Source organism: Eschscholzia californica, unplaced genomic scaffold (assembly GCF_041429995.1).
Source record: "Eschscholzia californica isolate CP2 unplaced genomic scaffold, dmEscCali1.0.p SCAF_1, whole genome shotgun sequence".
Taxonomy (NCBI): domain Eukaryota; kingdom Viridiplantae; phylum Streptophyta; class Magnoliopsida; order Ranunculales; family Papaveraceae; genus Eschscholzia; species Eschscholzia californica.
Window position 1 is genome coordinate 71,672,211 of NW_028238198.1, and position 15,606 is coordinate 71,687,816.

Genomic DNA, 15,606 nt, shown 5'->3' on the forward strand with positions numbered 1-15,606 from the left:
CGTTTGAATCAAATGACAATAATTTTCCCTAAGGAAAGAATGAAGGCGATTCATTCCGTCTTGGTTTAATGATCATCAAGGGTGGTAAGTGTTGATGTCGAAAATTGACTTTCCGTTAATCAGTCAAGAAATAGAGACTTGATGCATGACAGTGTGTGTTATGAAAAGATATTCGGTTAAGTCGATTGAGATTCCTTCTTCCTGCTCCCGTTTCTTGCTCCCTGTTCCTTGCTACTTTCTCCTGTGAAACATGGATGGAGAATCTGCAAAGGGTTCGGAAACCGCTCCGACGCTCAAGATAGTTAGATTGCTCTTTGTAGTAAAAGATTGAATACTGATTTAACCTTTTGGGAACGAGTTGTGGTAACTCAATATAAGTGATCATGTCTTATGGAAGACGACGGGGTATAGGCTGAATTAGACCGATAGTGATAGACAGTGTAGATGAGCGGTTGTGATCTACTGTTTAGGGAAGTTTCATACTATTCGTAGTTAGGATTTCCCTTATAGTTTATCTCTATATAGAAGTTCCTAAGTTCAAGGATACTTCGTAGATATCTTGCCGAGGTGATAAATCTTCTAGGAGAAGTTTCCTCCTTCGAGACTCTTGAAGCCCAAACTTGCTTAAACACTTAAGATCATTAACCGTCTGAAATCTTTAGGAAGATATTGGGATAAAGTCCATAAGCGTGTTGCGCGCTTCTGCCTTCCCATTTGTGTAAGGCATCGACCATGCTCGTGTGGACCCCCTTATTCCTTTAGAGAATTCCAGGGTTGATCTGCCCGTGCCTTAAGCGAAACCGGATTGATACCTCTTAGCTGATCCTGGTCGACCTCCCAGTTCTGGGCGTAGGTGGCGGAGCGTTGAAGGTTCAGCAGTCCTGTTGGACTTCAGGTATATTCTTGACTTCTTGACGTCAGTCAACGTCTAGACATTTTGTGCATCATCAGTTAGAATATAGTGTTGAAAAAGATGTTGTTTTTTGTTTGTTTTGTTATTTTGTTTACAAAGGTAAATCGAGACGTGATATCTTTGTTAACAGAGGTTGGAATGGTTGGAGAAAACATGACCAGTTAGTATAACATGTTGGCCAAAAAAATAGGCAATTGGACCGGTATTTCCTAAATTTTTTGGCCAAAAATAGGCAATCTGCTCTTTCTAATCATCGTTCTGACGAAGGAGAGTCTCCTCTTTCACGTGAATCGTGTTGGAATCAGCACCTAGCTCAAAAGCAATTGGACCGATATTACCTAAATTTGAGGGAGCTAGATTCATCAAATCTCAAGCAAGATGTCTCGTTGGATTCTTCTCCTGGTGTGATGTGACATGAAAATGTCACATTTTAAGTGCCTAACTTAGACTAATTAGTCTGTTTCAGGTATTATTTATAATAGTTTATGTGTTTTTTATGTTAGGTATCTAATTTGGAGTTAGGCGTTTGATTCAGAATAAAATAAAGCAATTATCACTTTCATCTCATGTGGCCAAAACAAGAGAAAAAACTACCAAAAGGATCAAACGACAAGTGAAGTCAATGGTGAGTCTGACGGAGAAAACAGAAGTCGATTCGGAGTTTCAAACAGAGAAGTTATGAAAGAAGGAAGTCTGGGATATTCTGGTCTTTTATGAGATGTAGATTTGTAGAAAAAAAGATGAAGGCAGCCCTTTTGTTCTAAGTGAAGACCAAAGCCCAAGTCCATAACTCAAGAGCAGAATGAGAATTAGAAATCTATGGACATCCACCTCTATGTCTAGGGTTTTAGTTGTTGAAAGAAAGAACGCCAAGTCAAAGAAGAACTTTATGGGCACCCATCTTTAAGACTAGTCAAGATGACTAACCCTAGGGTTTGATTAAAAGAAAAATCATCAAGTTAGAAAGATCATTTTCTACAACACAGAACAAGTGGAGGAAGAGAGAGGTGGCTAGGGTTTGGTAGTTCTTAAGGGAGGTTCTCGGCCAACACTCAAGGCGGGCCAAAGCTTTGGCCGGCATACGAGCAGCAAGGGTTGAGAGAGCAGCAAGCTCGGACAATAGCTCGGGATAGCCTATGATGTAGCTCCTCAGCTCGGATCTTCAAGGGGACAGCTCAGGACGGCATCAAGGACGTGCGGTCGTGGCTTGGGACGCTTGGGAACGTGCACGGGAGCTTGCTATGGTTGGACCTTCTTGGATTTTAGCCGTAGTTAGTCATATCTTGGTCGGATTTTCAAGAGCTTTTCGGTAAGATTTTGGTCGAAATGTTAGGGGTTTTACTCCTCACATCAAGAACTTGCTTCCCATGTTGTTTGATTTGATTTTAGTATAGAAATTTCAAGACAGAGAAAGTTTTGTGAAGCTTTAATGGAGTTTCGATGATAAATGTAGAAGATGAGTCTGGTTGCTAAGAGGAACTCTAAATTTTACTCTGGGGCACCAATTTTGCAATTTTAAAGGGAACCCAACATTCTGCTAAGGGGAGATCGGATGCACCGTAAAGACCCACATCTTGCGACGATTTTAGCCTCGCAATACATCGAAAGAGGGAGATTCTCTGATCATTTTCTCGTCATTATTACTTATTCGCCATGTTTAGCTAACTCTTGTGTGTCGATTATGGGATGAATTTTGTTATTATGTGTGAATTATGAAACGAGGTTTTTTTTAATTTGATTATCGTTTCAATCATACTTTCATGTGTTTTGTCATGCACCTCACATAGTTAATAGATGAAGTGAAGTATTCGATATCGATTGTAGTCTAAGTCATAATTTCATGTGGCTTGTCATGCACTTCATATAGTTAGGCGACTAGACAACACCCTCGATGCCTCGGGTTTAACCGATTAGGATGTTTGTTTGACTAAGTATGATCTCCGGATATACTTAGTACTTAGAGACATCTGCTTTAGGAGTCGAACATCGATTATACTTCAGAACATAAGATCGGACCACACAGTCGTAGGTTTATCATAACGGATTCCTGGACTTCAACACCTCTCTCACTACTCTTGTCTCCCGACTCTTGTTTCTCCGACTTTTCTCTCGAGTCTCTCTCGCTCGTTTACATTAGATTATTTAGTTTAAATTTACTTGCTTTGTTCTTTTGTTGCTTCATCGATCAATATCCCTCGTTTACCTTTGTTCTTTTCTATTTTTGTCTAAGTTAGCTAGTGACACCTAGACCGGTGGATTATACCTTTCGATATCTGAGTTACCCTTATGTCCTTGGATCGACCCCGCTTTGTCGGGTTACTACTTGATACCTCCACTTGGGTTTGCACCTTTTTGGGCGCATCAGGGAGATCTTGAATGTGGACCTGATTTTTGTCCAAATCTGATTCCGTATGAATGAGTTATTACAAAAATAGTTTGATAAAAGAGCGTTGACTCTCAACCGAGATTTTAAGTTAGTACCACATCTAAGATATATGAGAAGTAGTACTTCCTTATATAGACTCTTCCATATATTTATGGTATATTCGTTGAAATGGAAAGGTGTTTTTTGTTTGTGGTTTGCTCCATACAAACCGCACACGCGCGACGTGGGCAATTAGGGTGCATTGGGCGCTCACGCGCACTTTGCACGTATGCATCATCGCGAGGAGAGATTGGAGTCTTCTATTTTAATATCATATATTAGATTGACAGTCAAGATGTTGGGTGTCCCTTAAGCAGATCTGTTGAGGGTTTAATGGTTGGCATTCAGGGTGCGAGATCTAGATAGATTTGTTGAGATCTGACGGTCAAGATGGTACTTGAAAGCCAATAGTCAAATATGACTGTTGTTAATTCGTCAATAGGCACTACCTAAAGTGTTGCTAATACTCCTATTAATACCAAAAAGATCACGAAAATTTTACCATTCTAAGTAACATGAGCCTTTTGAGTTTTTAAAAAGTCAATTTCATTTCTCGTTCTTACTATTTGTTCAAAGTTCACACTCTTTCAGAAATTTGAAGTACTCTTAGTCGTCAGACTGAAAGATTTAATCATTGTATCCTAAGAGACAAGCATCTTATTAATTTTAGTTCTAATACCAGGGTGTTCATTGTCTTAAGAAAATAGCAACTCGTTGACTTTCTCTCTCTAAATTTATATCAGAAGACAATATAAAGTGTATCCCTGTTTTCATAAGACATGAAGATCAGATTCTTGGCTTTCATAATGCCAGAGAAACAACAATCATTCGTTTGAGAAGGATCAAGGGGAAGGATCATTCTCAATCTCATACAAACATCTTCTTGTTCTTCTGAATTTGGGGCGAAAAAGAGGCGCATCTTCTTATTAATGAAAACAAATTAACCTTCTATTTTAATTAAAACCTAAAACTATTAATATTTAGAAATATTATGGGAAGATAATATGAAAAGTTATATAAGACAGATTGAGATGATGAGATCTCACGAATAAGATGAGTTCAAGAAGTGACCTACGTGTGTAACACGTGTATGTACGTGACGGGTCGAGAAGACGAGATCTGACGATCAAGATGAATTCAGGATATTTGAAGAAAACCATAGATATATGAATATCAAGAATATTTACTCTCTTATATTTAGGAAATATCTTGTAACTATGTAGTTGTAATATTAAATAGATCTTATGTCATTTCCTAGTTTAGTTAGGAGAAACTAGGAAATCCTAAACCCTAATGTCTCAATAAACAAAAGAGAATTCTACGAATTAGATTATCCAGTTATATCTGACCAATGTAACTAATCGAACCACGAATTGTATGAAACTATTATTCCCCGTAGATGTAGGTCGTGATTATCTGACCATCATCGTGATAATTATTTCAATGTTTATCTCCCAGTATCACATAATAGTGAATTTTACCACAAAAAAAAAAGACTTTCATGGTTGCAATTAGGTATTTTTGAAAAAATAGATCTAGGAGAATGTGATATTAGTATCCACCATTACTTGAACACATGGCACCTATTTATTCCATTTTTTTGGGACGGAGCCAGGTGAATAAGATAAAAACTAGAAGAAATAAATACCAGGTTGATGGGCGAAGGCATCCCAAATACCTTCACCTCTCCCACCTTCCTTGGCTGCCCCTTCGACCTTGATATTATACAAACAAGTTTAGCATTAGAGCTAATAAAAAGTATTAACTGTAAACAGTGATAAAATCTAATAATCAACAAAAAAAAAAAAAAGGTAAGGTTTATTAGATTGATGATAAAATAGAATTTTGATATGTACCTGATAAGCTGAACTACCAACGCCCCAAAGGAATCTTCCATCAAAATCATTAGCAGTAACTATAGGTGCCATTTCTTGATGTTACTTGTTATTTGGTAATAGACAGATCAATGCATAAATGTGTATCTGAGTTATTATTTGCCTGGTCTATACATACATTTATATACTAGTCGGAAATGTGAGTTAAATGACATTAGCATCCCTAGAGAAGAAAAGATACCTTGTTTATTAGGATGACTTTGCCCATATTTGGAAACTTCGATCAATTTTTTTCTATTATTGACCGATTAAAGTAGACTGATAAACTATTCCATCTTTTTTCTAATCTGAGATCTAAATAATGACTTGAGAAGTCTTGTAGAAAGAAGTTTTTAAAAATAAATCGTTATCATAGTTCTATATTCTCGTTCTTAGTTGGCATTGAGCCATTGATTTTAGTCCACCTCAAAACTGCAACAAGTTTTATTTTTTTTTAGATGGAGGAAGATAGTTTAAAGGGATAATGTCAATCAAGATAGACTTGGTAGGTATATTTATAATTAATTCCCCCCCCCCCCCCCCCCCCCCCCCTCCCCCCCAAGTACTCCGTTTAAAAGCTTGGGCCATTTGGGCTTTGATAGAGAAAGGAGAAGCTTACTATAACTTGACCCACTTGGACATGAGAAAGAGATAAGAAAAAGTATTGGTTGCTTGGCCCATCTGAATTTTAACAAGAAAGATTTGTAAGAGATTTAAATTGAGAAAGGTAAAGTATGAAAAAGATTTTAGAGGCACACTTGAACACACACCTCGCATCATCACACCAAGTTATAGACACCACAATTCCCGTGAAATTTAATTTTTTTTTTTTATGAAGCACCAAGTAGTTCTAGAGAACATCACACTCTTAAGAGCACACAAGTGGAGAAGCCCAACAACTTTAACCCTTATAATCCGAAATCTTAAAGACACCACAAAATAAGAAAATGAAGTGGAAACCCTAAGAGCATCTCCAATGCAAAACTCAAAAAAAATCTCTATTCGTCTTATTTGTCAAGTTCCAATTGAGATTCTCACTCCTAGGTGTCGAAAATAGAGATCCTCAATTCTTATATGTCTCCAATGCAACACTCTAAACTCTTTTATTTTACTTACGTGTCATGGTTATTTTTTTTAAAAAATAATTAGTTATTTTGGAAATATACGAAGACTCGATTTCTATTGGTTGGAATTTAAGTTTTGCATTGGAGATGATTTTTTAAGAAAAACTCAGAAAATTCTATGTGACACTCCGAGTTTTTTAGATTGAGTTTTGCATTAGAGATGCTCTAAGCAGCTGGCCTTCTTCTTCCCTCACTGTATTTCACCCGAAAATGAGCTCTTTGTAGAGAGAAAGAAGTGAAATGCATCAAAAACCAAGAACAAAACCATATCTTCAAACCCATCCAAACTCACAAGACAAGTCATGAAACCGATTAACTCCCACCATCATACTGTCTGCTATAAGCAAATAATGTAGTCTTTGTCCCTCTTAAAAAAAATTACTACAGGGATTTGGAACAAACTATTCCCATCACCACCTTCTTTAAAAACCGTTTGAAAAATAGTAAAAAACTTTGAAGGTGTTTAAATAGCAACTTAGAACTATTTTAAAAAAAAAATAAAGAAATTTTAGAAAATGAAGAAGATGAAGTAATATAAGAGCAAAGAAGATGAAGATGGTATCTTAACAGTGAGATTAAGAAAATGAGTGAAACTCAAAATTCGAATCTGATTTATGGATGGATGAAGAGAGGAAATTAATAGAAGTAGTAGTAGTAAGAGAAGTGGGAAAATAATTGAAGAAGACATTGAACCATGAGGGAAAATAGTAGAGAGAGATAGAGAATCATGGATTTTAAAGATGGGTTTAGATTAGAAGATTAACTCTCTCTGTGTGTTTTGGAGTAAATATATTTTATCGTCAATCATGCCATGAGAGAAAGAGAGAGAAATTAAGGGAGAATCAGATTGAGAAGAGAGATAGATTTTTTTTTTTCTTTTGAAGGGAGGCAAATATTTAATATTTGGGTTTTCAACTTTGAGAGAGAACTTTTACATTTGGGGTTTGAATAAGGGAAATAAGCAATTACAAGAATCTGAGTTTGAACATGGTTCTATTGTGGATTTTGAGTTTTTTTTTTTTTTTTTTTGAAGAACATTTGTGAAAACAACCATCAAGAAGAAGAAGTTCATGGGGTAGAGGTTTGTTTTTGACATTGTAGATTTGAAAGAAGACCACCATGAAAGTTTAACAAAATATAGTTGTTTGCATTACTCTTTTAGACCATCCTCTCCTACTATTAATAAGTAGAGATAGATAGATCTAAGAGTTAGAGATTGATCTTCAAACCTTCAAACTTTTAATGGTGAAAACCATACATTGTTGAAGACTTACATGAAGAATCAAAAACTCTTAACCTAAACTTGACTACTAAAAAAATTTAACTTATTTAGGTTGAAAAAGTAAACAAGATAACCTAAACGACAATACTCTGGCGGACGGTAGCCATTAACGGACTACCGCCGCAGGTTAATCGAAACCCTTGTTGTTGACTATATGTATACTATATTATCGTCTTGTTTCTTTCAACAATGAATGATAATATCCTTCTGAAATTTTTCCAGAGATAAACAGTTAGTATGTTAACTAAAATTCCTTAAATGAAAAACAGAAGGTTAGTACTCTATTTTTTAAATTTCAGATACAAAAATAAAATAAGAAAGAGGATAAAGAACAGAAATTATATTAGTTAGAACCGAGGCGAGTGATCTCTTTCCTTAAGACAATAATTCGCCCTGTTTATTGTACCAACAGTATAGGCGATTTGTCTCCCAGGATACAACGGATTACCTTTTCGGATCGGAGGTACTTGGATCTGAAAACTCTTTCGAACGTCAGTAAGTATTGAAAACTCTTGAATGCCTTAAACTCTCTTAATTCGAAGTGAATCTTGAAGTCTGGTTTCATGGCTTATTTAAAGGTGAGAGGTGACTGTTTGTTAACAGTCACATTTGGAGGGAAAAGTCACAACCCTCACATTTGGGGGGAAAAATCACAACCCTCTTGAAGAAAGGAGGTACTGATCCACGGGTTTAATCTGGTCCGTCGGATGTAGATTTAATCTTGTCCGTCGGATTGCCTTTGGTATTTAAATAAAAATAAAGGCTTCTATGCTCCTAGCGACGATGCGCACGTGCAAAGTGCGTGCGGGCGCCTCTAAAGCACCCAATGCGCCCTAAACGCCCATCGCCCACGCGCGTGCGCGGTTTGCGTGGTGCAAACCACGCAAATCGTTGGACCTTTATTTCATTCATACTATAGTATGGGAGAGCAGCTTATTATAAACCCTACATATTCCTTTAACTTACCCGATATGGGACTTTCCTTAAATATATCACATATTTCCATATTTAAACCAAAACTTCGAAAATTAATATCTTATTCATACGGATCGGTTTTGAGCAAACCAAAGCTTGAAATTCAAGCCCTCGACGAGACGAACGCAACGGTACGTTATTTGAGTTGTTTCGACAAAGAGAACCTTGTCAAAAGGGCAAAAAACGCTCCTGGTGGAACGTCGATTCCAACAACCCTAAGGATCAAATTCTTTAGAGTATATAAGCTCTTGATACCATATAAGATAAAATAAGAAGAGGGAGAGAAGAGTTGTATTGATTGAGAATTAATTACTTAGCTATTACACTTGAAGCCTTTATATAGGCTCTATAAGAGAGATCTAATATTAGCCCATCCAATGTGGGACTATCTAAGATAACTCATATGTTCTCTATTATCTAACACTCACTTCGTCGGTTTTAACCCCTATTGCTACCTCTTCTCAGTCCTCTCTTCTTCTATCTCATTCTCTCCATCTCTGTTGCTCGTCTTTCTCTCTCTCTCTTCCCCCCTAATCTAAACTTAATTATTTGGCAGAAAAAGTTTTACGTACTCCTTCACTTCTTCATATTCTTCCTATCAAGTTTTAGAGAGAGAAACTCTCCTTCCCAAAAACATTTGAAACCATCCTTCAAATCCAAGCAAACATATTTCCCTGAAAATGACAAAATCACGGATTCCCTAATTCCTTCTTCCCTATGATTTTCACTTCCTTCAAAACCTCACTCAAATCGATCTCTATTTCTTCTTTCACTCTCGAAAACCACATGTACCTCACCAAATTGATCTTCTTCATAGATTAATGGCGATTCGGTTCAGTTCTTGTACTAGGGGAAACCTATGTAATCTTCTCTTTCCTTCTCAGAAGAAATTTTTTCAATTTCCACTTCGTTTCAAAATCGACAACACCAATAGGAAACAGAGGAACTAGAAGTTATGAAATTAGGGATGGAGTTGGAGATTCTTATCTTGAAATGTGTAAACAAGCTACTGAAAGAGAAAAAAAGGAAATTGACTTTAAGAGGGTCGTTGAGAATTCGAATAGTGTTGAGAAAGTTTATGATAATGATAATCTGGAGGTATTGGAGCGAAAGAGTGACGAGTTTAAGAAGATACTTGGAGTTCCTAAAGAAGGGAGAGATCAGAATCAGACAATGCAAGTTAGTGATATTGCTGCTCAAGCTCTTCTTAAGGAGACCCCTCCACTGAAGAAAGTTTTTGATGAATAGTGATGATGATCAAATTTTGGCCTGAGATCAAGTGAGAGAGAGAAACCGAGAGAATAAATTCAACGAGAGAGAGAGATAAATGAGCAATATAGAGAGATAAAGAGCGAGAGAGAAACCAAAAAAGAGAAATACAAAAGATGAGAGATAATAAGAAAGGGGAAAGAAGAGGTGGCTATGGTTGTCGTGGTCGAAATGGTGGTCGGAAATTGTGGTGGTGATGATAACGAGAAGATGAAGATTACGGGCAAAGTTCGATCAAGTGAATATTTGGGACGAACAATAAATCTACCCCTAAGTCTATCTAGATTGAATTATTTCTGGAGATTTTTTTTATGCCCCAAAGCCGCGGCCTAATTTTATCATCAATATTCATATCACAAAATCAGTATATTCTAACCCTAAAATATTAACTACCAAAATTGCCCTGTAAAGATTAATCACAAGCTAAGCGGTAATTCGATCAAAAGCTTTATTTTTGTGTTGAAAGAATAAATATTCAATCGAGAAGCTATCGATTGGCATTTTCAGTTTTAATCAAGTTCTATTGTATCCACTTACCAAAAATAATTTGAGTTATTGAAAGAAAGATGCAGATGATTAATGTTAGATTAAGATGTCTAAGATTAAACTATAATCATAATTTATTAGTGAAAATAAAGTTGAAAAGTATTGCATCTGTGAAAGAGTCTCATTTATAGACGACCTGAGCGGCTGAATAGGACCTACAAATTTAGGGGTTCCAATATTTATGTATTTATATAGACAATATTATTATATGCATTTTTTCGTGCAAACATATATCAAGTTCGATTGGACATAACAACGTTGGTAAAATAGTTGGTCAGAGAACCTAAGGTCAAAGGTTGTATTTCATCGAAAAAAAAAGGTCAAAGGTTGTAACATACATCTTTAATATAATAGATTATTTCTTTCTAAAAGAGGCACTAAAGACACTACGTAGACCCCAATATCAGTATGAATGTGGAGCAAATAAAAAATCTTACTGTAAAGACTTATGTACTATTCCTGTATGGTATAATAGGAAACCGGACCTAAGTCTGAATAATAGTTGAAACAAAAAAATAATTTTGTAAAAGTACAATTTTACCCCTGAAATCAACGTGAAAAATATTTCTAAACAAATCTTAGTTTACTCTCAACAATTTTGTAAATTTTTGAATAAATTCGTTTTCGCTCAAATTATTTTACAAAAATATTTCGAATTTTGTCTTTTGTATTTGACAAACACAGGCTTACAATTGAATTTTGGCTAAAGCAAGATAAAAAATAGTTTCTGCGTTTTGCTTTTGATAGAAACATTTAGACTAATAGATTTTTTATTTGTCTTTCGCAAACAATAAAACGGTATGCATATTATCCTTTGTATTTGATAAACTCATCAACCACCAAATAATATTTTGGCTAATGCATTGTATATGTTGTTAACAAAATAATTAGGTATGTCGTCAACATTCTATAACAAGTCAGAACAACTATATATATTGTCAACATTATAACAAGTCAGAACAACTATATTGTTGTCAACATTATAACAAGTCAAGACATTATTGCATATGTTGTCAACAGTTTATAACAACATAATTATGTATGTTGTCAACAATTTAAAAAATGTTAGAAAGTGCGTTTCTTTTACATTATTATTTTTGGATGGATTTCTTCCCTATTAGGATCGAAATTTTGGGGGGTTTCATTTATTCTTTCTTATTTACTTTGCTAGTCTTCCACGTTCATTAATCATTTGGGTCTGATTGTGTTTTTTACAATCCAGACACTACAATGAAATTTGTAATATTTTTCGAATAGATAGGACTAAATTTGTCAAAAAAAGAACAAAGACACAATTTGGAGTGGTCAGAGTGAAATATGTCACAGATCTCGGACTGACTACTCCAAGATATGTAACATATTTTTGAAACTTCTTAAAATCTATTCCCCCGTCAAGTCAAATTTATCTTTCTACATATCGAAACTTTTTTCTTGTTCTATTGCCTCTTCTTGTTTTTGTTTTTCTTCTTGTTTTGTTGTTCTCCTTCTTCCCTCCTTTATCTTCAATTTGATATTTATTTCCATCTTCTTCTTGTTCTAGGGGGTTTGTGGGGGTGGTTTTGGAATAAACTTGGAGAAGAAAGTCAAGGTGTGCCATTCTGGTTTGGCTACAAAATTGTGCTATTGAAGGAGTGCTTTAAAAATAAAAACGATTTTAGTACTACTTTCCATCTGTTTTCTGTCCCTCTCCTGTCTAGCCCGGTGAGTCCGGCACGCACGACCATTAGTGAAGAGTCCAGCCCAACCCAACCCCAACCATACCCGAAACCTCGGTTTATAATGACGAAAACATCCTCCGGTACCCTAGCAATAAAACCCTAAGACCAAATGAATCTGAGCCGTCGATATCTCCCTCTAATCTCACTCTAGGGTTTTATATTAAACCCGTGATAAAAATGCCTCTCTTCTCTTAGAAACTCGAAGGAGACGAGTCCGGTTGGTAAAGGAGAGCGTCTCGATCTTCAACGATGGTGAGATAACACAACTTTAACCTACGTAATTTCTAGGGTTTCTACATATATCTCTATTGTATTTAGATCAGTCAATTAAGTCTTTCCTCACTTTTTGACAGTGTTGATATAGCTTACATCTTTTCATTTAGGGTTTGTTTGATTACTGGTTTTGATCCTATTTGGGATATGATCATTCTAAGCATGGTTTTCTTAGTTTTCATCTTAGTATTTGTTGATCTTCGAAAAATTGCTTCTCCTTTTCATGAAATAGCAGTAGATCTCATACCATCTCTTGCCATTGTTTCTATCGCAAAAGCCCTAGCTTTGGATATAGTTGAATCTGTGTATTAGGTTTGTTGAACGAGTTCCTTCGTATATGAGGTAGCAGCGTAGTCTAGAGTTTCATTTGGCTGTTTTATAGCGTGTTTCTGGGTGCACATTATTTTCATAGTTGGCACATAAGTATGAACAAGCTTATTGATGCATATCTATAAGTTATCGATGTGTTTTGAGTTTCAAGTAGCTGCCTTTCTTCTCCAACGTTACTCGTAAGCCATAAGCTTGCTCATTTTTGGATGATAATGTCGTCTCGGCATTTGCTTTGTGTCCTTGGATATTCGCGTAATTAATTTCTTTTGCATTTTAGGCCTTTGTCAAAGCTCAGAAGTCGAGGGCTTACTTCAAGCGTTTTCAAGTCAAGTTCAAGAGAAGGAGAGGTATGGTACTCAAGATTTGTGTTATATCTATTACTTTATCTTTGATCTGTTCTCCTGAAGTATTTTTTTCAATTATGTTGAAACAGAGGGAAAGACTGACTACAGAGCAAGGATCAGGCTCATCAACCAGGACAAGAACAAATACAACACCCCAAAGTATCGCTTTGTTGTTCGATTTGTAAGTGATATATTTTAACACTCTTGGGTTTTTTTTTCGACTCTTCATTATTTATAATTGTGGTACTAGTAAAGTGAATTTGCCTTTTGCAGTTCCCCCCTGCAAAATTTTTGCATTTCGGACCTGTTATCTGCTAAATTTAGGCTTATTGACACTGTTAGACTTTATGAGTATGCGTAGGTTATACCTAATAAGACCCATGTTATTGAGTTTTAGGGATGGTTTGTTTTCTAATTTGTTTTTGCGAATTGGTGATGGGTACAGACGAACAAAGATATTATCGCACAAATTATATCTGCTACCATTACTGGTGATATGGTACTTGCAGCTGCTTATGCACATGAGCTTCCCCGTTACGGACTAGAAGTTGGGCTTACCAACTATGCCGCAGGTATAGACTCTGTAATACTTCATTCTTATTTATGTTTCAATTATTGGAGGCATTCTGACAACAAATATGGGCACTCCAGCTTACTGTACTGGTCTGCTTTTGGCTCGCCGTGTCTTGAAAACACTTGAGATGGATGACGAGTATGAGGGAAACGTTGAGGTAAGTTTCGGAAGTTCTTTTTTCCACTTCATTTTTCTTACTTGAGTAGTTTTACGAACCTCATTTTTTGGCAGGCCACTGGTGAAGATTTTTCAGTTGAACCAACAGAGAGCAGAAGGCCCTTCCGTGCCCTCCTTGATGTTGGTCTTCTTCGAACAACTACAGGGAACCGCATTTTTGGCGCTCTTAAGGTAATATTTATTTGTCCGAATCTAATTGTAATTACTGTTTTAGGGCTTGTTTGCTTGCAGAATAATTTTTTCTTGCTTTTGGTGTATGGTGTATATATTATTTTTGTAGACAGATGGGTTTAATGCAAGTTTCATTGTAATGTTATGTCAGTAACCTATGGGTGGTGGATTTTAGAATTCCCAAATGCTACTTCGTGTCGATCTTTGTCATGAGATTTTAATTCTTTCACCATTTAATTATTGATCATATGAACCTTTCTTTTGTCTCTTCGCATATTCTTGTGCCTTAAACAATGTACCTCTGCTATCCAAACAACAATTTTTGGTATTTCCATACAACTCCATTGCATTAAACTATCTTCTATATACACCAAATCAGGGAGCCTTGGATGGTGGACTTGACATTCCCCACAGTGAGAAGAGGTTTGCTGGGTTCAAGAAGGATGATAAGCAGTTAGATGCTGAGGTTCACCGAAAGTACATCTATGGAGGTCATGTTGCCACATACATGAACGTAAGTCAGATTAAATTCTACTATCACTGGTTCATATATAATAAAGAGAACACCTTCAACTTTCTTACTGATTTATGTTTTCTTTTGACTGAAAAATTCTCCAGACTTTGATGGAAGATGAGCCAGAAAAGTACCAAAGTCAATTTAGTGAATACGTGAAGAAAGGAATTGATGCTGACGGTATTGAAGCGCTTTACAAGAAGGTACATGCTGCAATCCGTGCTGACCCAACTGCTAAGAAATCTGAGAAGGAACAGCCCAAGAAGCATAAGAGGTAATTTTTTGTTCTACGATTTTTAAGTTTTGATTCTTTTGATCATAATTGCATTAAACTTCGGTTTTTGACGGTTTGTGAAGATCCATTGATTTAAGGATACATGTTCCTCACTTTGTTTTTTGATCAATTTCAGGTATAACTTGAAGAAACTAACCTATGATGAGAGGAAGAACAAGTTGATTGAGCGATTAAATGCCCTCAACTCAGCTGCTGGAGGGGAAGACGACTCTGAAGAAGACGACGAGTGAACTGTTTTATAAAAACCCTAGATAAAGCAACAGATTTGGTGCTATCTTCCTTGGTCTTATCACAATTTTTTGTTTTGTCTCAGAACCTATTTTGTTCTTCAGTTATCTTTCTCGTATTGCTTCGTTTTTGTATGTTTTGGTTTATTAAACTTTTAGTTATTGGGATATTTAGAAGCTGAGAATCAATTATAACTTGAGTTTGTTTTTGGTTATCTTTTTCTCTTGATGCTGTGTTGCCAAATCCAACGTTTTTCAGTTGATCAAGTGATAACTTAACTGCATCACATATCTATTTTAATGGTTTTGTGGCCATAACTTTCAGCAGAGGGATATAGGAATTGAGATTTGTTAGGTTTTGAAAAATGAAAAAAGGAGGCTAAAATGGATGTTAACATCAATTGATTGATGATTCTCACTCAAAATGTTATTTCTACCTTTATACACTTTTAACTTGTTATTTAGATGTTTTGCAATAATGATTTTCGCCATGTTTTAAATGTCAAAATTGATTTTACCTTGGTAACACTTCTGATATAGTTGGTTAATGGCATTTACCCGAATTCTCTATAAGC

At 35.9% G+C, this 15,606-nt stretch overlaps 1 protein-coding gene across 2 annotated transcripts in view; it reads left to right on the top strand.

The window, feature by feature from the left end:
• LOC147568841 (large ribosomal subunit protein uL18-like) overlaps positions 1–15,246 on the top strand; it is a 62,568-nt gene extending 47,322 nt beyond the window's left edge. Inside the window, exons 1-9 of one of the 2 annotated variants that reach the window (XM_086655231.1) lie at positions 12,246–12,378; positions 13,007–13,076; positions 13,163–13,254; positions 13,519–13,645; positions 13,725–13,804; positions 13,879–13,995; positions 14,375–14,509; positions 14,614–14,783; positions 14,920–15,246. In XM_086655231.1, coding sequence (XP_086511357.1) covers positions 12,376–12,378; positions 13,007–13,076; positions 13,163–13,254; positions 13,519–13,645; positions 13,725–13,804; positions 13,879–13,995; positions 14,375–14,509; positions 14,614–14,783; positions 14,920–15,034 — 909 coding nt within the window. In that variant the 5' untranslated portion in view covers positions 12,246–12,375 and the 3' untranslated portion in view covers positions 15,035–15,246. Of the gene's footprint in view, positions 1–12,245; positions 12,379–13,006; positions 13,077–13,162; positions 13,255–13,518; positions 13,646–13,724; positions 13,805–13,878; positions 13,996–14,374; positions 14,510–14,613; positions 14,784–14,919 lie in introns of those variants that run through there. The other variant, XM_086655232.1, reaches the window with a different exon arrangement.
• The last annotated feature ends 360 nt before the right edge of the window (positions 15,247–15,606 follow it).